The following is a 26,826-nucleotide window of genomic DNA, read 5'->3' on the forward strand; positions in this document are numbered from 1 at the left end:
TTCTTCCTACGGACATCAAAGAATTTTACACACAATGAAATAATAAGTTGGGGATTCCAGCACATAGAGAGTATTAAATAGACTCCTTATTTTAAATGGAGGACAGTGGAGACAGACAGCTGTGCAGAGATCTGTCAAAGGTGAGGGTCCATGGGCTGAAGGTGGACAGGGCCCTAGGGGAAGCGAGAACACCATGAGGAAGGACCCTCTGCTGCTGTCAGTTTGCTCTCTCCTCAATTTCAGTATCCCTTCCCTTCTCTAAGAGTCAAGTTTGCCTAGAGAGGTTACCAGGTCATCCTACTTCTTATTTCAAGGAGGCCAGGTTTTCAGCTATGTCCTACCATGGTTAACTAAGCTGTGTGCTTCTTGAGTTGGGGACTCATCTCGGCCACCTGCTCCCTGACACACAGTGGGTGATGGAGAAAATATGTGTGCAATCAGGGGAAATACCCCATATAGGTAGGCGATATCCTCCTAATTATTCCATTAGGGATTTTCAGTTCATTCCTAAAACAAAGGAAGTGGTAAGTAATAAGTGTCCTTCAAGGTACAGATCCATTTGTAATGTGACAGAAATACATCAAGATACTAGAAAGATCAGAGTGCCAAAGAAACGTGGCAAAGCTTCCAAAAGAGTGTTTGAAGGCACAGTCCTACTCCTCTAATGGAAGGTCCTTATGGAGGCTGTCTGGGGCAGCACTCACAGTTGCTGAAACAGAGAGTGGGCCTGGGATTTGCTAATGACATTCCCACAAAGTGACAGGGAGAGGCCAAATGGCCTCAAGTATTGACAGCTCCATCCTGAAAGAAATCTTCGCTTTCTAGAAGAGGCCTCCCAGACAGGCACTGTTTGAATCTAACAGATCTTGGTGATGTTTCACAAATGTGCTCTCCTGAGCTGAACAGGAGAGACTAACGTTCTTAATTAATAGCCTAGGTTTTTCCTCAACAGAACAGGCCTGGAGAACCTGGCCAGTAGAACAAGAGGGCCTGAGAGTTGACAAGCACTCCAGGTTATGACAGCACCCATTCTCTGAAGGGAGAACAAGTTGAGAAATATTTGATGACTCCCACGGGCAGAAAAGCTATCTCGGTGTGTTTAGAATAAACACCTCTCCCAGCGATCCTCAGTCACATATCTTTTTATTCAGGGGGGCTTGAGGCAAAGCTGTTTTTAATTTCATACGTGAGTGCTCTCACTTAGGAAAAGAACGCTCAACCCAACACAGGCTCCCCTACATGACTTTATAACTACTTCATCTTCATAATTCTCAGGAGATTCGTCTTCTTTGGTCAATTTAATATAAGGATCCTAAGGTCGAGTTTATTATGTCTCTTCCCAATATAGAAATAAATTGGAAACTGACTAGAAATGTTGTTGCACGATTATTCCTGTCATTAAAAATGACTCTTGGTTATCCTCAGACCATACAGAAAGCCCGGTTCCTCCTCCCAGATTTCAGTCAGATCGAGCAGCAGGAAGAGAGGGTGTGAGGCCTGGGAGAGGAAAAGCAGTTTCAGCTGTGAACAAGGAGGACCCAGCAGAAAAGGCTCTCTGTAAATATAAACAATATGTGAAGCTTCCTTTCCAAAAACATTTGCCTCAGCTGAACTCAGGACATAATTCCCTGCTGGTTATAAAGACACAGTCTCAAGGATAAAGCCTCCAATCGTCCCTCTAGCTAGTAGCTTTTCCTGGCCTGAGATGTGTGTCTTTCTTGTCTTTTTCTAAAGAGCAATGACAGACTCATCCCATTCAGGAAACCGAAACTGTTCAGAAACAAAAACAGTGACCAGCTGAACGGGCTGAGCCTTAGCGGGCCTCTCCTTGTGGCAGGTCAGGAACTGGGTGGATCTCTGAAATATATATATAGTCTTCATTCCCAAACAAACTCAACATTTATCGAGTTGTCAAAGAAACAATGGTTTTGCAAGGTTTGTTTATCATGTTTCTGGATTTGCTAAAAAGGGCCACTGTGGAAAAAAAGAAAGGGGGAAAACATTCAAACCCACTCTCCCCAGCCTCTAAGCTAAGACAACATCACAATGATTTTTTTTGTTAAGCTTTCATCTGTATGACTACAGAAAGTGCCAAAGGATCTAAGGTTTCACCATCATTGTAAAGCATCCTGGGTCTCCCAGGCTCTATTAAACAGAATTCAATTTAATGACACTGACCCCCCCCAACCAGAGCCATGTGAGGGAATAATTCATAACTGATGGAAAGGTAGTTTCCAAAGACAAAACAGATATACTGCCATATTCATTTCTTTTTAAACATATAGCACTGGGCAGATACAAATTTCTTTTCTAAGCATTCTCAAAAAGATATCACACCAAAAGTCCTCCCTGGAATGTTCTGAATGGAGGGGCCTTTTAGTCCTCAATTCTCCCTACTTAATTATCGCAGAAGAGCTGGCTCACAGGAAGATGTGGTCTTTGCTAAGCTTCAACGTTTCCTTCTAAACATGCCAAGAGAGTGGTCAGAAGTCCTGGGAGGCCAAGTTGGCACTGAGCCTCCTCTAAATGATTAAATGGGAAGAAGGTCACTCCTGCTGTCAGTGGACAGCTGGGGAGCTACAACTGTGCAGAAGCAATGGTGGCACAGAACAAAGCGGCCAGTCCTGACCCTCCCCACCTCGGTGTTCCCTGAAACAATATCCCTCATCTCCATGTATGAAATTGCGGGTCACTGGGCACACAGCCTGGTGACAGGAAGAGATAATCAAGTGCACGAATGAAACTGAGAAGCAGTGGTCATGTTTAGGAGGTCGGGACAGAGACCTGGTATCTGTTCCACCAGAATCACAAAGAATAATTATGTTACCTCACAAGGGTACTCATGGCAGCCCTGGTGGTAATGGCAAAAGACTAGAAAACATCTAAACAGTCCAGGAATGGAGAGACCCCTTAAGGAAATTATGATACACATAATAAAAGATTATTATAGAGTGGCAAATATGTAAGTATGGCTAGTAAAGGACCTATAAGACATGCTGTCCAATGAAAACCTAGGTAGATATAGTGTTTAGTATGATACCATTTGTGTAAAAAAGGGGATACAACTACTTCTAGTTTATATATGCAGATTATCTCCAGAAGGATACTCATGAGATGGTTCTCGTCTCTGTAGAAAGGGGATGAGGAAGGAGGATGGGAAGGAAACTTAAAAACTAGACAGTTTCCTGGACTATTCGAATTTTTATTTTTTTTATCTATTTTTGTTTTCTCGTTTTGTTTTTTGGCTGTGCCGCACAGCTTGCAGGATCTTAGTTGCCCGAAAGCAGTGAAAGCACCGAGTCCTAACCACTGGACCACCAGGGAACTCCCAGACTATTTGAATTTTTAAAAGTTTTCATTGCTTCAATCAACAAATAATTGTGGAGAGCATACTTTATGCCAACCATGTTCTAGGCCCTGTTCTAGAGAGCAAAGAATGAGACAGACAAAGGCTCTGCTCTTAGAGAACTTAAATTCTGGTGGGGTAATAGGCACACAAAACAAATAAATACCAGTGCTATCACGAAATGTGGAAACAGAGTGATAACACAGTGAGGAAGCTGGTGGCTATCAGAGCAGAAGGTCAGGGAGGGCAAGAAGGTGACATTCAAGCAGAGATCATTCCCAGTGGAATAAATGAAATAAATACAAGTCGTGTTACAGCAACAAAAAAACTAAGGAATTGCAATGAAAAGGAAAGCCTAAAACCAAAGTCTCAGATAATTCTTAATTCCAAGCAAATAAGTAAACACCAGACAACTTGAGTTCACCTCTAACACTATGGGTGTTAAAAAATGAGGACAGGGCTTCCCTGGTGGCGCAGTGGTTGAGAGTCCGCCTGCCGATGCAGGGGACACGGGTTCGTGCTCCGGTCCGGGAAGATCCCACATGCTGCGGAGCGGCTGGGCCCGTGAGCCATGGCCACTGGGCCAAAAAAAAAAAAAAAAAAAAAAAGAGGACAGCTCTTTCTAGGATGAATAAAAAATTACTTGAGTATTCCCTGCAATTTTTACTTATAAACCAGACTGAATACAACTTGATCTTTATTCAAACTCCTAAGACACGATAGATCAACCTTATTCTGGAGAAGACAGAACAAGTCATTAAAAACCTTGGTTCGAGTTCAAGAATCATCTTGCTGATCAAAAAATAATCTTGGAAGGATAATTTTAGCTCTTCTCATCTATTTCCCCCTCAGTTGGTTCCTGCTGACATTAAATACCCATCTCAGTGAGTACTAAGTGCTATGAACCTTATTTTTTTTTCTACCTGAAGATTAAGCTTTATGAGATTAAGGAGGGGAAAAGGGCATGCATGTGCATTCTCCTTTCAAATTCTCAGTGGTCAGTGACTTTTCCAGAATAGAATCAACATAACCTCTATACTCCAGGTACATCCTGTGAGTCTCAATGCCACAGTCATGTCCACCCACACCCTCCACCTGCAGATGTGGGGCAGGGGCCTCGAATTCTCACATGGTCATGCCGCACTTACTCGCCCGGAGCAGTCGCTGTGAATCACAGGCTGGTTGGCAAGGGACAGCAGGGACTCCACCGTTTCCAACTCCTGCTGGTAAAAGGTCTGCACTCTGTTCTCCACAAGGAATTCTTTGACTTTTTCACTCAGCAGATACGTGAGACTGTCAAGGTCCAGGGTGCCTGGATTGCTGCTGGGACAAAGTTTTAACAAGCCCTGCAGAAAACTGTTACTTTTGTTCCTTTTGGACGCATATAAAACTGAAACAGCTAGCAAGTGCAATACTATACTGATGCATGTTTTTGACATAAGGAGCAGTTCACCCAGTGAACACTGTGTGGTTGTTTAAAAGGATGAGGCAGAACTACAGGAACTGATATTCGTGATAGATTTAGAAAAAAGTCAAGCTGCAGAATAGTATGTGAGGGACGGTGCCATTTTTGTAAGGAAGCAAATGACAGCTCACAAAATACGTGGGTGGATATTCATGCTGTGTGTGCAACCGAAGAAAAACGTCTAACAGGATACACACATCAACCTCTGCACAGTGGAAACCTCTGGGAATGGCACTGAGGCGGGAGACAGGAAAGTGGAGAACTTCCACGTTTTACTTTATACAGGTCTACAGTTTGGGGTTTTTTTAATATAATTTTTTGGAATATGTAATCTACAAATATTGAATATGTTTAAAAAATGGAAGGGTACATGGTGAAGAGTCTCCTTTCTATCCTCCTTCCAGTCCTCCTCCCACCACGCCCCCCCCCCCGCCGGCAGCCACTATGATTATTTCTGTCTCCTCTGAGTTATTTGAGGCGTATAGTAACAAATATACATATATTCTTACTCCTCCTGTTTATTTTTCCATCCCTGAAAGAGAATAAAATCATCCCTGGTTGAGAGCGACTGGTATTGTTTCTTTGATCATGATGTGCCTTTTGGTGCAGTTTTCTTCACGTTTCTTGCCTTGGGGTTCACTGAGCTTCTTGGATCTGTGAGTTTACAGTTCTCATCAAACTTGGAAAATTTTCATCCATGATTTCTTCCAATATTTTCTCTCTGCTCCCCACTCCACTCCTTCGGAGACTCCAATTACACATATATCTTCCTTACCAAACCTTAGAGCACCTGCACTATTAACACCTTCACTTTACAGGTGAGGACACTGAGGCATCCAGAGCGGGGACACACTTACCTGGAGCCCCACAGTGAGTGAGTGGACAGTTCAGGATTTGGACCCAGGCCCACCCCAGAATCTGGGATCCCACTGGTTGGCCTCATTGCTGTGGTCACAACCTGGGCAGTCATAGTCCAGAACTTACCTCAGTGCCTCTTCTTTCTCTAGGGCTGGGCTGCGGAAGGGCTGGTCATAAACTTTCCTGTAGATGGTGGGCAGCTCAAGCATCCTTGCGATTTGAATGTTGCACACTGGATCATCCACTTTATCTAACAAGCCACAGGGGAAAGCAGGCCACAGAAATTACACTGAGATTAGTTCTTTCCCATGTCCAGACTGCTGCCAGGACAACAGTAAACGGAGCACTTGGTGGGTCTCCTTCCTCAAGGATGCCCAGGATCACAGTCTAAACGCACTGAATGGTTCCCAGTCATCCTGCGAGAGGGGATGCGATACCCTAAGTGACACAGGCATGGCCAGAGACCAGGGCTAGGGAAAGCGCATGAGTGTATTCACTGATCTGGCACAATGGTGGACAACTGGGCTGTCCTTGAGATTTCCAAGGACAAACCAGCCAGAGCGGTGCAAAGGGCACCACTCAGATGACAGAGAACTGTCACACTTTTGATTAGTTGTTTTCTTTCAAAGTTAATGGACTCAATGGTGTTCAAGAAATTTCCATCATTTTGAAGACTATGAACACTCTTCCCTAAATGGATTCACACTCAGAGACTCTACTATGGTGTCCAAATGTTGAATAAAATTTGTCAGCCATATACAATGAATCACTTGTTTTCAAAATAAAATTAAGAAATGCTACTTTTCTAAAGAAAGCATGTTGTTCCTTCATTAGAGTTAAATCTTTTTATTTGAACTTTTTAGAAGTTTGACTTTTCGCTGAATGAGTTTACTGGACACACGCACAGAATAACAACCAATTTGGCAGAGATATCTTGTGCTTACAATAAGCAGTGGCGTAAATTTCTCGCTCTCCTCTGTACATGCGGACGTGACCTCTGATCCGGATAATGTCCCCAATTTCTACCTTTGTCCTCTGCGCAATGGTCTCTTGCAGCTTCTTAAGCTGTGAGGTTAAGCTCAGCTCTCTTGCACTTGGAGCAGCTGTAGTTGTTGGGGCCAGAAGGAAGGAGAGAAATGCGTAACAAAATCACTTCACCACATTTGGGAGAGAGTCTGTGGTAAGACCGACAGGAGACATTTATTTGTTCTACTTCTGATTGGTTGCTCTACTGTAGGAAATCTGCATAATCTTTCGAAATCCTCTACTGGATAAAAGGCATAAGGCTTGACAACCCAGTGGGTGAGTTCCATTGTCTTCTTTCCTACCACTGCATCGCCTGTGCAAAGGGCTCTACACCTGCCTGAGCTGAATTCTGTGTGAGTTCAGCCGGGTTTGGTGGCAATAGCTCTAAACAACCCTTTAAAGTGTCCTTGCTGGGAGATAGAGGCCTGGCCTGAGGGGAAAGGTGCCCAAGAGTCCCCATTTGTGGTTGTTTATGGGGAAGGCAAATTGGCCAGAGTTTGATTTTCCACCAAGGTGCTCAACACCCTTATCTCTCTCACTTTTCTTTGTTGAGTAACTAGGCTAACCTTCTCTTTCTCTCTCTCTCTGTTCTAAGGACTTTATAACCTATCAGTGCATCTAATCCTCACAACCACTCTTATTATTAGCCCCATTTTTCAGATGAGGAAACTGAGTCACACAGAGGTCAAGCAACTTGCCCACAGTAAAATAACTAGTTAGCAACAAAGCTGGAGTTCAAACCCTGGCGGTCTCTGACTCCAGAGCCTTCCTGCTTATTCTTTATTCTCTGCTGCCTGACCCGTGAGTATAATTACATTTTCCATGGTTATAGCTCATGTGTGTAAACAATTTTGTGTTGTTTTTCTGTCTAGCATCACTTCAAATACACATATGTATCCACAGAATCTATACAACTCAGCATTTTAAATAACAAAATAGCATTCTGCCATGTTCATATGCCACAGTTTGTTCAGCTAATCTCGTTAAATATTTCTTCCTTCTTTCATAATTTTTTATTTTGGTTTTTATCACTACCACTGTATGGGGCTGAGAGGTCAGCTTGGGTAAAGGGAGTCAGACAGACCTGGCTTGAATGTCAGGTCACTTCTTATTAGCTGTGTGACCTTGGGCAGACTGCTTAATCTTGCTGTACCTGTTTCCTCAGTTATGATGTGGATTTAACAGTGCCCTTCACATATGGAGCTGTTGTGTATGATCTTAGTTAACCCTTACATCATGAGCTTAGCGCAATGTCAGATCTATAGGAAACATTCAATAAATGTCAGCTACTTGTGAAAATGAAAAATTAAGCCCTCAAGACAAAAATTTTGTTTTCTTTGGGGTCTTTCATTGGGGATTACTGGATAGAAAAGTACAAACAGGTTTAGAGTTCCTTACATATTATCAGAATGTTTGCCAAAAAACCCCCAATCAAACCATTCTCTTTTTATAAGGTGTCACCAGCAATGTGTGTGGGCTTACAGCTCCTATACTGGCTTCAGTCATTTGGATTTTTAACACCTTAAAAAATACATAATGATTCTATAATGTTTTATTTTTGCTTTTAAATTGCCAGAGAGACCATGTGTTTTTATATAAGATGATCTGCTCTCTGCATTTCTTTATGTATAAGCCCTTCATATCTTTTGAACACTTTATGTTCATTTCTGAAAAAAATGCAGGGAAGCTTTATCAGTTATGCTTATTACATCCACTCTCCTTATTCCACTGCTTTCTTTTTTATGTTTATTTGATTTCATTTTAATACATAAAAGTTTGAAAAAAATGTTTTAGTTTATCCCTCTTGTCACTGATGATAGCTTTCATTGCTTTAACAGCTTAACATATAAGAGCTTAACATAGATACCCCCATATTTATTGTGATAAATACACAACTCTATCTTCTTTGGGTTATTTTATGTAAGCTGTAAGACAGTGATCACAGTTACCTCTTTTTTAATATTGTTATCTACTTGAACCAACAACATTTGTTAAATGCTTACTTATTTCCTGCTGTTGTATTATTTCTGCTTTGTCATATACTAGGGTTCCTATAATGGAATGAATAATGGTCTATTGATCAAATTTTGTGCTTCTTAATCTAATACAACTTAGATAACCATGGCTCTGTAATGTGCAAAGGCATTATTACTTTTGACACACTGACTATAGTAAGGGAAACAGCAACCTAAGGAGCTCGGAGAACTTTGCATAGACCAGTAACCAAGAGCTTGGAATCTAGACACACTCAGCATTAATGTTACTCAACTTACTGGGTTTCTTCAGAAAATACCCAAGTATTACTTTTTAAAAGGTTATTCTGTCTGGGTTCCTATCCCTAAGTCCTCTTCCATTTAGGCTGAACTTTAAAAGTATTTATAAATTTCACTGCCATGATTCAGACATTATAGGTGATAATAAATGCTTCATATAGCACTGCTGAAATGATCAGACTGAGGGCTGGTCTGAGAAAAAGAGGCTCAGCTTTCATTTAAAGGGTGAACCAAACTGCCAAAAGAAGGGCTCAAGCTGTGTAATTTAATGAGGAGAATGAGACAGTTGGAGCCTGACAGAATTTCATTTTAAGTAGCCTATTCCATGCTGAAAGATAAATCCTCTTTAAAATTCTAATATTAAGCTCCAAGCTTTCTTAACTTTTCTCATAAGCTAAGTCCAAATGGTACAATCAGCGTGACATTTATAGGAGTTAATGTTATATTTTTATACTGTAACTGACTAGAACATGATTTTGACTCAGACTAAATTTCGTTTAAAAAAATTAGTCTTCAATGGACACTTTCCAGTGGAAAGCTTTAAAACCGAGGGCGATTAAATTAAAAGGAGAGAATGGACTAGTTGGGAACAATTTTAAAATATCACTTCATATATAACATGATGAGAATCACTTTCAGGCTTTCTCCTTGTACCCTTACCCTCACTTTTTATTCCCAAAGCAATTTCTGATTAAGGCTACCAACTGTGACTGTTCATCTATTCATCTACTTACAGATATTTAAAAAATCTCACTTTCAGTATTAAAAGACATTTTACCTAAAAAATTACTGAATCATATAATATTTCTGCTGCCATTTATTTTAAAAAAGAGAGTTGATTTTGAAAATTAAAACAATGTCAAAAACAACAGTCGATAAACTACAGCCCATGGACCAAATCTACCCACAATCTGTTTTTGTAAATAAAGTTTTATTAGAACACAACCATGTTTGTTTGTTTATGTACTGTCTATAGTTGCTTTGGTGTTAACAATGGCAGTGTTGAACAGTTGAGTTGCAGACCATATGGCCCACAAACCAGAAGACAATTATTGTCTGGCCCTGTACAGAAAAAGTCCGCTGACCCTTGGTTTAAAACAAGTATGCATATTGAAACTACACCTTCTGATTGAAGATCGTGACAATACCACAACCATAAATCTGCAAATAATTTTAATACCCTGGACATATATGAAAGTTCAAATATCTGATTGTCTTATAGGTTTATTTCTTACCTCTGAGATATCTGCGCAAAAACCTGTTGTCTGCCTTAAGTTTTTTCTAACCTGCAAAGCTTCCTAAGCTAAGTAGTACCACTGATATAGATGTTCCCAAATTAGGAAATAGGAATACCAAGGTTATATGAACGTGATGGCCAAATTCTAAATATAAATACATCAGAAAATTAAGCAAAGGAGCATCTCACTGGTCAGTACAGTCAAAGTAGGAAGTTGAGATTCTGACAGGTAATGTCAAAAAAAAAAAAAAAAGAAGAAACTACTCCAAGTGTTACACATTCTTACCACACGTATAACAAGAGGACATAGATAGTAGATGTTAGATATCAGAGCAGGTAATATTTACTGAATAACCCCAGTGTATATGGCATCATAATGCATATGCTATAAAACAGAGAAAAACAAGGCCCCAGTTTCCATAGCTTCTCTAGAACCAAAAATGATCACCACTATTGCACAATATATATATTTTTAATATTATGAACTTATGCAACTCAAAAAACTACCTAAGGACTATTAAAACAGACTCAAGAAATTCCAAATGCTGTTTCAGTTATAGTCAATGAGTTCAATATACTATTTTAAACTTCTTTTTTAGTTTATATTATTTAATGGCTAACTTCAAGGGAATCCTACCTTACCTTCTCATCAGTCTTAGAACTCCTGGCATATTTGTTTGAACAAGCTAGAGATTTCAGAAAATTTAGATCATGGGAGCATAGATGTTAGTGGCAACCACGTCAGGGCAAAAGCTTTCAAAAAAGCTTTGGTCAAGTGATATGCCCAGAGCAAGGGGATTCTCGCCTGATCAGCAATTAGGCTAAACTATCTTGACTTGTGGAATAATGGCATGGTAAAAATGAAACACTGAAACTTCTAGTAACTATTCACATTCCTGTAGGCTTAGGAGGAAGTGAGCACCAAAGAAATGAGAGCAAGAAAAGCAACTGGCTCCCCACTAATATCAGTTTGCAGAGCAGCCAAAGTTCTGGGTGTAGTGCTTCAAGTTGATCAATGTAATTCACCAGTGAATAAATGTGAAAATTAGTACTCCAGCTACTCTGCTGAGCTACCCTGAGTAAAATCTACTGGTTAGCTGTAAAGGTAAAGAAGGGTGGCAAATAAAATTACCTGATGAGGATCTGGTATTATTCAGTTTCTTCCAGCAGATGCAGTTTATAACTCCAGTGCTATCATCCACTGCAAGAGAAGCGTAAAAAAGTGTAGAACAGAGATATGGGCATTACAGGTGAATTAGCACATTGCCATTGCATTCAGCCAAACTGTAAGATGACATTTTCAATAGCCTGCTTGGGCAAATCCCTGAGCCAACTTTTCTTCCACCCTTAGAAATAATCTCTCACCACAATCCAGTGGGAATTGCTTGTCTGCAATGTCAGTGTACTACATGAGCCCAGCAGAATGTAGTCAGCATTTCTCTTACCCTATCTCAAGGGTATTAACCTCTCCTAAAAACGGTGTCCTCAGGAAGTTAAGTGCAAAGATCTCAATATCTGTTAACATGTAAAATCAGCCCTGCGCTCCAACCTGCAACCAGAGACCACTGCCTAATCTGTGGTTAGAGGCACTCAGAGCACAGCCATCTGTCACCATGTGCTCTCTCGCTAGCTTGCTGACTTACCAAGACAAAGCATCCCAAGTCTTCTGGCCTAGGCTTCTCTTTGAAAGAGCTTCTACCCTGTCCTTACCACTGCAGGGGATGTAAGGAAAGCTAAGCATATCACAGAAGGGCAAAGTTTTATTTTCATAATAAAAAATAATTATACCTTGGTCACACAAGCAGTATTGGTCTGGCTTATTTTAGCCACAGTGCCAAAAAAAAAAAAAAAAAAAAGAATTTCCATTGTACTTGGATTTATAACTGCAGAAAAATTTGCAGATGTTTCAAGGATGATAGGATCAAGGATGAGAGGTGTTTCTCTTGGCCTAATTTCTGACAATCTCAGAACAGAGGTTGATCAACATGGGTTCAGTGGGCTTAATGATTTTTAAAAAATCATCAGCTAGACTGTTGTAAAAACACATGTAATAAAGAAGAAACATATGGCAAAATTTCTTTATTGCTTGTTTAAATCTGTGTTTAAAGCAGAAGCTGAGAAGAATACTTCTTATACTAAAATAAATTCTAGATGGATTTTATTTTATTAAATACAATATAGGTAAACTTAAGAAGATGAGAAAAAAATATGGGTGAATACTTTCAATCCTGGGCTTACGTTGGTGGAGGGAGATTTCTTTAAACAGACCTGAAAATCACAACTCATTCTAGAAGTCTGATATATTTGACCAACTAAAAACTAACACTGTATAGCAATTTTCCAAATAATGGAGTTAATATCTTAATATATAAAGAACTCATACAAATTAATAAGGAAAAGACCAAAACTATAAGGGAAAAAGTGGCAAAGAAAAAGAATACGCCATTCATGGAAGGTACAAAAATGACCAGCAGACATATGTCAGTATGCTAAATCACTAGTTACCAGAAAAAAGAAGCAAATTTAAATAACTTCTCAACTACTAGAATGACAAATATTAAAAACACTGATACCCTCATATGCTGTTAGCAGGAGTGCAAATTCATACAAATTTCTAAAGACTAAGTTTGGAAATGTGTATCAAATTTTGAAATGTTTATATCCTTTGACTTAGTATTTACTTCCAGTAATTTATCCTAAAGAGAAAAATGGAACAAATGCACAGATATATATATTTTGTATAAGGCTGTTCGTTATAATATTGTTTATAGTACTGGAAGTTGGAAATAACCTAAATGTTTATAAATATATAAGTGGTTAAATAAATTACAATGGCATGGCATATGAGAATACAAAGTTATAATGAAGATCCATGGTCATTGCTATTAATCTCATTGCAAAACAGAAATTATATATATATGGTCATATATATCATATATAAACTAATTTATGTAAAACATTAAATAGTGTGTTTTGACAGAAATGATCTTAAGACATTAAAATGCTAATAGCAGTTTCTTCTGGAGTATGTAGAAGGAACCCCATATTCAATGTATACATTGACTGTAAGCCTAATTCCAGAAACATTAAAAACAGAAAGAAATAAGGCATATCTATATTTCTTCATATTAGGAACATGTTAGAAAAACTAGGAAGGATGTTCACCTAAACACTGATATTGTTTTTATCTGATTTACAGCATTTCACATGAGCTTTATGTACTTCATTAAAATTTTCTCTAGCTTTAAATTTTATTTTATAGTGAGTATCATTTTAAGAAGCAAAAAAAAAAATCAATAAGGACATTTTGAGTTAAAAAATAATGTATGACACTTCTAGGCACACTACTTCTCTGGCCAGTTTAAAATTTTGCCTTATAATTCTAAGTCAAAAAATATTGGCACATGAGTATTTGTTCTAGAAAATGTGAGGTCATTCTGGTCTTGACTGTAGTCTCCCAGGATTCTAGGTCTGAGCTTGAGTTGCTGCCAGGTGCTCTGTGTGCTCAGGGCACTTCCACCAAACTCTCTGACTTCCTGGTTGGTAACCTCTCCCAGCAGACACCGCCCTGGCATCCTGAGGCCTGGCTACTGGAAGGCCCTGGAAGGGGAGTGTTCTTGCCATGCTGGGCAGTGTCTTCCCTAGCTGGGCAGCATGGCCTGGGCTGCCGGCCTTTTGTTTCAGCCATGGGACGAATCAGGGTGAGCAGGAAGCAACCCCAGCATATAGGCCTGCAGTGAGTCAGGAGGAAGAGGACCTGGGACAGCAGGAGTAGCCACCTGGCAGGTGGCCCGAGAGCCAAGCTGGGCCTGAGAACAGCAGGGTATGTGCAGCTCTCTCTTGAACAGGCCTCGCAGGAATTAAAGTCCCAAGTGTTTATACTCTCAATTACTTCAGCCTTCAGACGCTTTTCATTTCCTCACAAACCACAGATGTGCCATGCTCTCACGACATCCAGTCTAAGAGAAATGTTTATTGGGGAAGAGTCAGCCATATTGCCTTCATCTCTTTATGATGGGAAAAGGGGTTAAATGAAACCCCTTTAGGTCAGAGGCATTATATCTGGCCTGGTTCTACAGCCAGGACTGATGTCCTCAAATAGCCTCATTCTGATCTAAAAATCAGAAAATTAAAAACCAGATGCAGCTGATTTTTGGGGGGGTGGGAGGAGGGGCATGGGACAGAGAAAAATCTTTCTTTTTTAAAAAAACCTTTTTAATAGACTTTATTTTTAGAGCAGTTTTAGGTTCACAGCAAAAGTGGGCAGAAGATACCGAGGTTTCCCATTATCCCCTGCCCCCTCACACGTATAGCTTCCGCATTACCAACGTCCCCACCAGAGTGGTACATTGGTTTCAATTGATGAATCTACATCGACACATCATTATCAGTCAAAGTCCATAGTTTACATTAGGGTTCACGCTTGGTGGTGTATATCCTGTGGGTTTGGTCAAACGTATAATGACACACATCCACCATTACAGAATCATACAGAATAGTTTCATTGCCCTAAAATTCCTCTGTGCTCCACCTATTCATCCCTCCCTGCCCCCCAGCCCCTGATTAACACTGATAGAAAAATCTCTTTTTCTTTTAGAATTTGAGTTCTATGGAGACTACACAGCACACTGGAGTCAGTAAAGAGATTGGACCCATCAGTGGAACCTTGAGCAAGTAACTGAGCCTTAGTTTTCTCATCTATAAAATGGAAATAATATCTGTCTTTTCCATTTCAAAAGACTGGGAGGAGAATAACATGAAATTACGCATGCATAAGTGCTCCGTAAACTGACAGATACTATCATTTCATCACTGGTACTTGGAGAGGAAGTACAGATAACGTACTTGCCAGCAGCTGGGTATGCTGTAGGAACTTAGTGAATGTTTGTTGAACTGCCTGGAGAAACAGAGAACCAGTATCTATGGTAAAATAAAGCAGAGAAGAGATCCAGTATGGGGATGCATGACAAGATGATCTATTTCAGAGTTCTAAAAAAATACAAGCTGGGAAAAAGCAGAGGGCATGAGAAATCTCATCTCTCACGTGTTATTTTATAAGCACAAGACAATCATCCCCAGGAAAATGAATATATGTTGAAGAAATTGTATCTGTAAATTATCAGTCATGCACAGACTGCCAATGAAATGTTCTTGGTCACCTAGTTCAACTGCCTTCTCTTTTTCCCCAAGTAGAAAAAGAATACAAATCCAAGTGAATACAACAAAAAGTGACAATGTCAATTATAGCAAAGGTTGGAATTCAAAGTTAAGCTTCCCACAAAATATCCAGCTTGGCCTCTTAACTACAGAGAATCTTAGGCAATATATTAAAATGATTACATTAAACACAATGCAAAAAAAAAGTCAAGACCCATGACACTAAAATCATATCCTAATAGTTCACTGGTGTCCAAACTACAGAAACCCTTTATTTAGTTTCTATCACCATAAGGGAAGGGAAATTTTCTGATAATGGATATTTACCCCTTTGGGTACCAAAAAGCTTTTTTTTTTTTAACTGTTCTGGATATAAATCTTATAAATTATTTTTCATATCTCCCTGTCTTCTTAAAGAGTCTACTTTAATGTTAATCTGGCCTTTTTATTTTAAAGGTATCAATATAAACATATATCACCATCCTTTGCTATTTATAGCTATGCCCTAGGTATCAGGTATCTGTCCCTGATCAACCAGTGACCCTAGACTGTAGTTTAATTCTTCTGCCTCCTAGCTCCCCAGCAACTGTCACCTGACAATAGTCATCAGTATCATTCCCACCCATTGCCTCATTTTACACTTAGTCCATGTTGGTGGCTGCAAATGGTTCCCAATAGAGGACAAGTGCATGGGGGTTATGAGAGGCCCCAGCTGCTCTGAAAGGCTGGGGTTGCTTCAAATTCAATGTCCAGCTAAGTGGGGTCCTTCCACATAAACTCAATGTCAGACACAATTGTTCTTACCTCCACAGATGTAGAAAGCATCTCTTTCTCTCACTCCAATTACAGTTCCCAAGATATCTACCTGTTTTATTGGATGCCCACTGTAAAAAAATACACCTGAAATTAAAGGGAAAAAAAGGCAAAGTCCATATAACGTATGATGACGTTTTCTGCTTCAGTAAATGTTACCTGTGTCAAAAATCAGTGGCATGCTGCTTGCTAAAATTTCAGACTTAAGAATCAGCTCCTGACAAATGCCAAACCCCAAGAAATTCAGATGTCTTTTCCTCAAGGGTTATAAGTAGAAAGTGTGGCTTTAAAGAATCTTGTACTAGCACAGAAAAGAGAAAACCAATATTGTCCAACTAGATGTGGTTAACTTCTTTCCACTTGTGAGAATGAAATGCACCTGCCTGTAGAACTCTCATAAGGGCCTAAAAACAGCCGCAGTATTATGAGACACAACACAGTACTATACTTTGAGGGACTGGAAAAGGAAAGAGAGAGGAAACCACGAGAAAAGGCTTCTCTGGCTTTTCTAGGAAACCAGTCATCATTTCTACGAATTAGCAGCAGCACTTTTTTTTTTTTTTTAAGAAAAAGAGAAGATGATGAGGTTACAAAACACTACCCTCTGGGGCCAGTAGATTACGACTCAAAAACTTCTCTTTTTAAAATTCTATTTTCAAAGCCTAGGCAACAGACGCCAGCAGGCAGGTTCCCGCCAGAGGAGAAGCGTGAGAGGAAGAACCCTACCCACCGACTCCCGGAGGGCTTTCTTGGACTCTGTGACGGAGATGGAACAGAGGGACTCCTGGCAGCAGTGAGCCCTCAATTCCCATCCGAGACTCCAGCGCTGTCCCGGCTCCCGTGGGGCCCCCAACATCCTTACCTGAACTGCCTGTTTGGGCTTAAGCTACTTGCGTTGTGTTCCTGTCACCTGCAGCTAAAGAGTCTGGACTAAAATCCTCTCCAGCCATTTTTTTTCTCCCTACGATGACCGAATTCTTTACTTTCAGAAAGAGGCTATAAACTTGTAAATGGCGACTTCCTTTTCAAATAAATACATGAATTGCAAACAAAGAATCAGTCATGGGCTTCCCTGGTAGCCCAGTGGTTGGGAGTCCGCCTGCCGATGCAGGGGACACGGGTTCGTGCCCTGGTCCGGGAAGATCCCACGTGCCGCGGAGCGGCTGGGCCCGTGAGCCATGGCCGCTGAGCCTGCGCGTCCGGAGCCTGTGCTCCGCAACGGGAGAGGCCACAACAGTGAGAGGCCCGCGTACCGCAAAAAAAAAAAAAGAAAAGAATCAGTCATCACTTCAGGTATTTGGCCACCCTCACCCTCTCTGGTTCTCGCCAAGTCTGGTCAGAGTCTGTCTTCTCCACATCCATGGGGGGAGGGGACCCCACAGCCTGAACCCTGAAGCCCTTCAGAACCCCCAGAATGGCCTCCACTGATGGTTCTCTTGTTTCCCATGCGGATAAAGGGGCTGGGGACCAATCGCCCGTGGCCAAGTCCCCAGGGGATGGACAAGGAGCTTCTGAGCCTCAGTTAGCCAGAGATTCCAGGGGAGCGAGATGTGGTTTGAAGATGTCAAATTCACCCAGGCCCTCCCCCTAGCAGAGGCATACTTTTAAAGATGACTTAGTGGACTGGAGACCGTGCAGAGGGCAACCTTGGGGGCCAAGAGCTGAAATGGCAGAGCCACATGAGGGAAGGAGCCTGGGTCCCTGTGTCAGCCCCGGAGCAGAATCCCTTCCCTCCAGGAACACTTGGACTGAATAGGGTCAAACTGCTTCCACAGAAGATCCGTGAAATCTTAAGAGCAGGACAGTTCTGACTGACTTCTCCTGAGTTCTTACCATTGAAACCCAGTGATGACCTGTGGGGAGGCCCTCAGTCCTCCAGCCCTACCTGCTTGCACTGATCAGACACAAAGGAGAGAGGGCACCTTCAGGGGAGGGTGACCCCCATAGGACCTTTGCTGGCAGACTCGTGCTTACTGCAGCAGAAGGGAAGTTTAAATGGGGAGAATGAGCCTACCCCAGGGTCAGGGGCATGGCATCCTCTGCTGAAGTGTGCCCCACCATCATGCCCTGACACGCTTGTGTGCAGAGACGGGCTATGGTATGGCCCTGCTTTGGTCCAGCTTTGCTGTAGGGCTGGGGCGGGGGGATGAGGGTGGCCTGAGCTCCAGACTGGTCTCTGGCTGCAGTCAGCCCTTTCTGCTTCCCCAAATGCGCTGGACTTTCTATCTGTGCGCTGAGCAGAGCCAAGTTAGAGAGAGCTCTTTCCTAGAACCTGACTGGCCTCTGTCTCCCCCAGCCTAACTGATGGTCTGTCCTGGTTGCCGGGCATTAGAGACAGTGTGCTCCTGGTGCCATCAGAGACCATACACCCCCCAGGGCTCTGCGTGGCTGGTGTGGCTCCCAGGACACCGGCAGTGGGAGGCCCTGTGGACCCATGGAGGGCCTGCTGCCTGCCCCTGAAGAGTCTTTCCAGCTGGTCCAGAAGCCACTGTGGGGTGCTCTACTGGTGATGTTGAAAGCTTGAGACAAGCCCCAGGATTCTTTGGGTCTTCCTGGGACACCCTGGTATGTGCCGTTATGGTGGTTTTTATAATGAAGAGCCGACACACTTTAAGAAGGGGAAAAGAGCCAGCCAAAAGGTGTTCTGCCTGGGCTGAAGTATACAGAAAAGGCAAGTATACAGAGAAGAATGGACTGACGACACAAGCCAACAAAGTCGTCAAGTCACCTGTGGTAGACGCCAGTCCTCCAACATTACCAACTCTGCACTGGGCAACACTTGAAAAAACCTGAACAGGTCTCCACTGGAGGACACAGTAGACTTTCTTGAAAAAAGACAGAAAAGGGAGCCCCCTAAACTTTTTTTTTTTTTAATTAACTTTTAAATTTATTTTTGGCTGCATTGGGTCTTCACTGCTGCGTGCGGGCTTTCTCTAGCTGCGGCAAGCGGGAGCCACTCCTTGTTGCGGTGTGCAGGCTTCTCATTGCGGTGGCTTCCCTTGCTGTGGAGCATGGGCTCTAGGCACACAGGCTTCAGTAGTTGTGGCACATGGGCTCAGTAGTTGTGGCTCACGGGCTCCAGAGCAGGCTCAGTAGTTGTGGCGCATGGGCTTAGCTGCTCCGCAGCATGTGGGATCCTCCCGGACCAGGGCTCGAACCTGTGTCCCTTGCATTGGCAGGCAGATTCTTAACCACTGCGCCACCAAGGAAGCCCCTAAACTTTCATCTCATAGACTGACAATGCTCGTCTTCAAGGAGAGAGTCGCTCAAAGATGCAAAAAAACAAGGAAAAACATCATAAAAGCAACACAAAGAGAACAATGGAGGACAAATTAGCAGAAAATAACAGATGGTTTGAATAAAATCACAAAGAGAAAATTGATTGAGGAGGATATAAACTGCTTGGAAACAAAGAAGAAAGTTGGCCCAGTATATAGAAACTTGAACTATACACGTCAGAAGCACAACCTGAACAAGAAGAAGGAGGACCTCCCTGGTGGTCCACTGATTAAGCCTCCGTGCTTCCAATGCAGGGGGTGCAGGTTCGATCCCTGGTCAGGGAACTGAGATCCCACATGCTGCACAGTGTGGCCAAAAAATAAAAAATAAAAAAGGAGGACATGGAAAAAGCAATGGAGAGAACCACTTCCTTCACACTAGAATCTCCTCTATGGGAAAAGAACTTGAGAAAGCTGGATGGCAGCTCTATCGACTGAGAGAAAGCTTGATGAGCTAAGAAAAGAAAATAACAACAGATACTGGCTCATGCTGAGTTTAACTTGCAGCCTTTCCCAAGTGGTCCTTTCACTCCTGCTGCCTTTGTTCTACATGCAGCCCACAGAGCTCCAACCATATCAGGGGATCCATCCCCTGGATCATCAGGTCCCCAGGAAGGAGGAGGGTCACTCTGGAAGGGCTCAGGGACCCAGGGTCACAGGTAGCTTTGATTCAGCTTTCACAGCAGTGACAGCCACACCCACAGCAAGACATCTGCCTTTTTTCTCTTTTTTAAAAGTACTTTTGGGACTTTCCTGGTGGCGAGGTCGTTAAGAATCCGCCTGCCAATGCAGGGGACACGGGGGACACATCCCTAACCAAACCACCACAGTCAAACTTCACGATATTCTATTAGTTTAACTCTAAATTCACAGGTTAATTTCGGGGAGTTGACATTCTACAACCACTTTGCAAGGCAATTCAGACACTAACTAGCCAGAGTAAGGTTGAATTTCACAGGTTAAGGACACTGTCTCCCACAAGAGACTCTCACTTCAAGCATCAGCCCCAAGCTTGAGGGTCCTTGGGCCATGCACACTTCTGAGCAACTGGCTACCAACACCCTCCACGACAACCTCAGGTTTGATACTTTAACAGAATGACACACAGGACTCAGGAAGGTGCTATACTTAAGATTACAGTTTTATAATGAAGGGGACAAACCAGGACTAGCCAAATGAAGAGATGCATAGGACAAGGTCTAGGAGAGTCTAAGCATAAAGCTGCCATGTCCTCAGGACACATCACCCTCACACATCAAGTATGATTACCAAGCAGGAAAGCTCAACGAAGCCTCAATGTCCAGAGTTTTAATTAGGGTTTCATTACATAGGCAAGATTGACTGAATCACTGCCCACCTGACAACTCAATCTCCAGTCCCCCTCCCCTCCTGCGGGGTTGGGTTGATGTCACCTGGCTCAAAGCCAACCCTCTAATCACATGGTTGGTTTTTCAGGCCTGAAAGGCCCCCACCCTGAAACTACCTAGCGGCCCAGCATGAGGCCCCTCATCAGCATAAACTCAGATGTGGTTCAAGGGCTCCACCATGAATAACAAAAACACTCCTATCATTCCAGAAATCCAAAGATCTTCCAGGAACCTCGAACACAGGCCAGCCAAATTCTTCATTACACATTTGTTTCTTTTTGTGTGTGTAAGATATTCTTTGCTGTTTAAACATTTCTAAATTTTATGCAGTCAAAATAAAAGGTTTACTTTTTTTTATGACAACCAAACCAAACACAACAACAAAACAATACAAAAATAAAAACCTAGACTAGTAGCATTTCCCACCCCTCAGAACCCTAGAGTACAGTGTAAAGAAGATCACTCTATGAAATTATGGTTAATGTCTTCTTCAACCATGAGGTTTTGAAACCAAGCAGGGCCCTCCTGGATACAAAAGCATTTCCGTGTCCCTCATTTTTTTTTTTTTTTGCGGTACGCGGGCCTCTCACTGCTGTGGCCTCTCCCGTTGCGGAGCACAGGCTCCGGACGCACAGGCTCAGCGGCCATGGCTCACGGGCCCAGCCGCTCCACGGCATGTGGGATCTTCCAGGACCGGGGCATGAACCCATGTCCCCTGCATCAGCAGGCGGACTCCCAACCACTGCACCACCAGGGAAGCCCCCCTCGTTTCTTTTTTGTAGGAAAAAGGTTTCAGGATCCTAGACCTCCCTGAGTTCCAAAGGGCAGGTTCAAGTAGTTACTAATTAGGGGAGTGAGGGAATGCAGAAGCAAAGAAAAAGCAGTCAAGAAACAATAGTGCAGCAATAAAACAGAGTTCTAGTTCCCCCTCAAGGGATATACCTAATAGTCTGATATACATCTTTGAGTTGTTCTGCAGGAACTAAGACCCTCACCCAGGTGGAGTATGGTAACTACAAGCTGACACCCCAGATTGGTCAGAACCAGAAGGTTGATGATTGACATTCCTGGAATACCACCCTGTTACCTCACCACCAACCAATCAGAAGAAAGTCATAAACCCTGTAGCCCTCACCCCAAATGTTGCTTTTAAAAACTCTACCCTGAGAGGGGACTTCCCTGGTGTCGCAGTGGTTAAGAATCCACCTGCCAATGCAGGGGACGTGGGTTCGAGCCCTGGTCCAGGAAGATCCCACATGCCGCGGAGCAACTAAGCCTGTGTGCCACAACTACTGAGCCTACGTGCCACAACTACTGAAGCCCGTGTGCCTAGAGCCCATGTTCTGCAACAAGAGAAGCCACCACGAGGAGCCTGTGCAATGCAACGAAGAGTAGCTCCCGCTCGCCGCAACTAGAGAAAGCCCACACACAGCAATGAAGACCCAACACAACCATAAATACATACATACATACATACATACATACATAAATTCTTCCCTGAAAACCATGAGAGAGTTTGGGTTTTTTGAGCCTGAGCTGCCTGTTCTCCTTGCTTGGCCCTTGCAATAAACCCCTCTCTGCTCCAAACTCCAACGTTTTGGTTTGTTTGGACTCACTGTGTGTCAGGCACACAAACTGGGGTTTGACAACAGTTTCATTTTAAAACCTACATCTGAAACATTACCACCAGTGACATAACAAAGATCACTGGGAGAAGTTTTCCTTGGTTTGTTGTTAATACATTATACAGTTCTTCACCCACAGGAAGAGTTAAGCTCCTATAGCATCCCTGACACTTCCTTGAGTACCTACAGAAGATCTTTACGCAAGCCTGGCATTTGGTGTGAATTAATTTCTTCCTGAGGAGATGAGCTATGAAGACTACCAGACTGTTCTGGAAAACAGACAACAGTGGGGGAGGATGGCTGCCTTCCAAGGAAAAAACCAGATCATTTCCAACAATACTTAGAAAATGAAGGTGTGGTGAAAAATCTGTACAAAAGGCTTTAGTATAAGGTCATCCAAATATATCTGTACATAGAATGGGAAACACACAAAATGTGGTCTCATTAAAACTGCATGCTTGAGATTCTGAACTACTTCTGACTCATAGCTTTCTATTCATTCAAAATAGCAAAGAGAGTTTAACCAAACTTCTCATATAGCACAGTAAACATGTGAAGATACACCCACAACTATGTAAATTACTTAAATTTACCCTAAACTGTATTTGCTATATTTGGGGGTATGAAGATCCTATTTTTAGTGACCACCACTCTAATTTTTTAAAAAATGATTTCTTTAACTTTACATTTATAATGCTTTGTTGCTCCAATTACTACTACTTGAGAGTCCACCAGAGGCCAGGCACTGTTTAAGTGCTGGGATTACATAGATGAACAAGGCACATGATGTCCTCCCTCTCAAGGAGTTTATTTTATTTTGATTCTCATCTATTCAAAATAAAACCAAACCCCACAAGAAAATCAGGCATGGTTAATCCTCATTTTACAATGAAGACACCTAAACTTTACAGGTGAGTCACATGCCCAGGCCAGGTAAGTGGTGAAGTTAGGAAAGGGAGCAAGGCCTGAGCTTTCCACCACAAGCAGGCCCAGAGAAAAACTGAGTATTTTTAAATATGAAAGATCTCAAACCCAGGTAAAAAACATTCTTCAGTACAAAGTTACTCCCCCAAGCATCTATTTAAAAAATAAAAATAAAAGAGACTGTTTTTAACTTGCACAGAAATGAACTTGTTGGAGGATCCAGGTTATGTCAATTTCAACGCCTGCAGCTGGAAAGGCTCTGCTAAGCCCCTAAGCCCCAGATTTCTGTAGCTTTGGGAAAGGGTGGGTGGGGTGCAGAGGCAGCACAGAGCAGCACACCAGGCCGACCAACCACATACCTGGCACCTGGTGGGACTCCTTCAAGTCCAGGATATCCCTGATGTAGAGTTTGGCGAAGGCTAGAAACACAGGATCCAAACCCCACAAGAGGGAAGGAGTTTCCTCTTCACACCGGCTGGATTCAGACTGCATCAGGAGGCTGGGCTGTGGCTTCCAGCCAACCCTGAGAAGCTCTGCATCTAGAGCCGAAGAGCTAGATGGGAGACAAAAATCAGGACGCAAAGCTGTTAAAATGGATGAAATCCGCACGGCCCCTAAGCTGTTCCCAGACGAGCATCCCGAACTCTGGAAGGGGTAAATCCAGGGGTCCGGGGCCTGTCAAACTGCACGCCAGGGGCCTCCTAGAGCCGGTGGCCTCCTAGCGCCAGAAGGGCCAGGCCTGCGCGCTCCGGGGACCTGTAAAGAGGTGCTTCTCGAGTGAGGACCCGTGAGTTCCTTATGGCTCTTCCCCAGGAAACTCCTCTGCCCCATGGGAGTGTTTCTCCTTCTCCAAAAGTACCCATTTCTAAACGGTTAAACACCGACTTTTCACTCTGGGGACAGATGGCCATATATGCGTACCCTGAAACCGCTTTAATGGGTGGAGTCCAGAGAGGAATGGGCGTCCTCGTGGCCACACAACAGAGGGGCAGAGTGGCTGGGTCTGTCCGTAGCCCTGCCGCTGCACCTTCCGGTGTTGAGGATGACACTGAGAAAGGGTGTAAGAGGAAACGAAAAACAGATCAGCCGTAGCCCCTCCCGCCGGGCCCGCGCCCGCGCCGTCGGCCCGCAAGTCCCCGGAGCGCGCAGGCCCGGCCCTTCCGGCGCTAGCAGACCACTGGCGCCCACGGCCTGGAAGCGCCGCCGCCGGCCCCGCCCGGAGCAGGAGCGCTAGGCCGAGGTCACCTCTGGTGCTCCCAGCGGGGGGTGGGGGTAGGGCCTGACACCATCCCTCGCGCCAGACCAGCCACTGTGTCCCCGCCCCCGCCTTTCCTTCGCGCCGCCCGCGGCCCCGCCCCATCCCCACGAGGCCACGCCCCACTCCGCCCACGGCCACGCCCCATTTTGCGTCTCGCGGCTGCTTGGCCGGATGCTCTCTTCCAGGTGGTGGCGGGGTTGGCAGGACTACGCAGGGTCCGTTTGACTCTAGCAGCGCTCTCCCTGAGCCTCCGCGGGAGGGCAGAGCCCAAATCACCGAGGCTTGGGAGCTGGCCCTGAAACTCCTGCTGCCCAAACCCCGTCTTCCACGTCCCCCTTTCATCCCGACCCCACTAGTCGTGGGTCCCTGAGCCATGACCCCTGAGAGGTTGGGACTGGTTCAGACAACTCTTTTTTTTTCCGTCCCTGATATTGTAAATGAACACATAAACAAAGCAATACAAAAGCAGGATTACATTGTGGCGTATTTAAAATGTTTATTTACACTTGATAAATGATTTATTAACACACGCAATCTCTGGTACTGTACAGTCTCACTTTAGATAATGTCAGGATCTAAATTTGAGCCCTTGAGGGAATGCGAGGCCTTTGCTCTGCCCAAGACTAGCCTTCTTTGCAGGATCATGACAAAGTTTGTCTCCCTTCCTCTTACAATGTCTATACTACAGAATGTTGTACATTTAAGAATTTTGAAAACTGGCGTTCTGGTAAATTATGGCCACCTTGATGGTGCCTGTCCCCCGTAGTCCTAATTTAAAGTGAGAAGAGATAGCCATGTTGCATTCTGATAAATAAATAAATAAGCCACATCATGACATTACTTGAGATGGCAGGAGTTCTTCCTAATTTACTCCTCTAAAATGTCAGGAGTACAGGTCATGTTGGCAGGCCATTCCCAGGGGAGGTAAGTGGTGGCCAGAGATAATTGCTAAACTATTAAGCAGAGAAGGAACTCCAAGCAGCTGGAACAGAAAATGTATGTCATTAGAACGATGGCATTTAATTTAATTACATCCCTGGCCACTGAAGAAGCTAACAAACAGACTCGTTGGTAAAGCATTGCCCAGACTCTACTGTGATGAACAGTTGGATCTGTCAAGTTTAAGATTTAATTAAGAGAAGACACCTTTCTAATAGGGGGAGGTTCTCTTCAAGGAAGGACACCCAGTATGACACCCAGTAGGACGGGTGCTTCCAGCTGGCTTGTAAGATGGGGAAAGACAGGTTGGGTGACATTTTTTGACTGTACACATCTGCTCTAGGGTGGAACTCAAGAAGAAAATCGCTACTGGGTGTGTGCAGAGCGCGAGAAGTTTTCAGCGATGACTCTTATGACTCTCAAGGGTAGAGTGCTGGAAACAATGGCCCTTGGGGACTCCAAGCTTACTGCTGGCCTTGGGGAGGGTCACACCCTGTTGGGGTGACCAGAGCAGACTGCCCCTGAGGTCATCATTTACAGTGAAGGAAGGACTCCTTGGAGTCTAGGGATGCTCCTTTTGATCTGAGCTCAAAATGTGGAGTAGGGTGTGGAATGGAATTTTCTAGACTGCTGAAGCATCTAGAGGAGTTTGGGAGGATCCTCTTCCCTGTCATCTCCATCAGGATAGATTTCAGTTTCCTCAGGCCACTGCCTAGATGTGCAAAGGGACTGGACGGCTTTTCAGCTGGGGATTCCACAGCACTGCAAAGCAGATATTTCAAAACCCAACAGTCAACCCAATGCTAGGAACCTTCCTTATGGCTTCTCAATGTGAAATAACTTGGCTTTGCAAGCATGTTTGACAGACTAGACAATCCTTTCTAGAACGTTAAGACTTTAGGAAATTCTTCTGGAAAATGAGGTGTTGAACTGCATGTCTTCTACCTCAAAACGCAAACTGTCTTGCCTTAACCATTTTCGGCATTTTAGAATGTCTTTCGACAGGTAGAATAGAGTTTGTCCACTTGCAAGCTGAGTTAGATTCGAAGTTTAAATGAGTGGATGAGTAGTTTGAAGTTTATAATAAAGACAACTTATCAACATTCTTATTATGTTAATGTTATAACCCTGGGGGGCCATTTTCAGCCGCTCAGCATACTTTGAGCGCTCTCTGTATGCTATGGGGGAGCACTAAGAATTTTTATTTCGCTGGAGCAAAAAGAGGAATATATTAAATAACAAAGCAAGAGGCTAAATTGC

At 43.3% G+C, this 26,826-nt stretch overlaps 1 protein-coding gene across 9 annotated transcripts in view; it reads right to left on the reverse strand.

The window, feature by feature from the left end:
- STN1 (STN1 subunit of CST complex) overlaps positions 1-24,616 on the reverse strand; it is a 64,560-nt gene extending 39,944 nt beyond the window's left edge. Inside the window, exons 1-8 of one of the 9 annotated variants that reach the window (XM_089898146.1) lie at positions 24,291-24,616; positions 23,729-23,922; positions 16,167-16,262; positions 15,051-15,125; positions 11,338-11,406; positions 6,614-6,772; positions 5,796-5,919; positions 4,495-4,669 (exon numbers count right to left, since the gene is read on the reverse strand). In XM_089898146.1, coding sequence (XP_089754272.1) covers positions 4,495-4,669; positions 5,796-5,919; positions 6,614-6,772; positions 11,338-11,406; positions 15,051-15,125; positions 16,167-16,262; positions 23,729-23,861 — 831 coding nt within the window. In that variant the 5' untranslated portion in view covers positions 23,862-23,922; positions 24,291-24,616. The remainder of the gene's footprint in view (positions 1-4,494; positions 4,670-5,795; positions 5,920-6,613; positions 6,773-11,337; positions 11,407-15,050; positions 15,126-16,166; positions 16,263-23,728; positions 23,923-24,290) is intronic. The other 8 variants (XM_089898144.1, XM_089898143.1, XM_022568860.2 and 5 more) reach the window with 8 other exon arrangements.
- Positions 24,617-26,826: the final 2,210 nt, after the last annotated feature.

This window comes from Delphinapterus leucas, chromosome 16 (genome assembly GCF_059928025.1).
Source record: "Delphinapterus leucas isolate spDelLeu-1000000601 "Yukka" chromosome 16, BTC_Dleu_Yukka2, whole genome shotgun sequence".
Classification (NCBI taxonomy): Eukaryota; Metazoa; Chordata; class Mammalia; order Artiodactyla; family Monodontidae; genus Delphinapterus; species Delphinapterus leucas.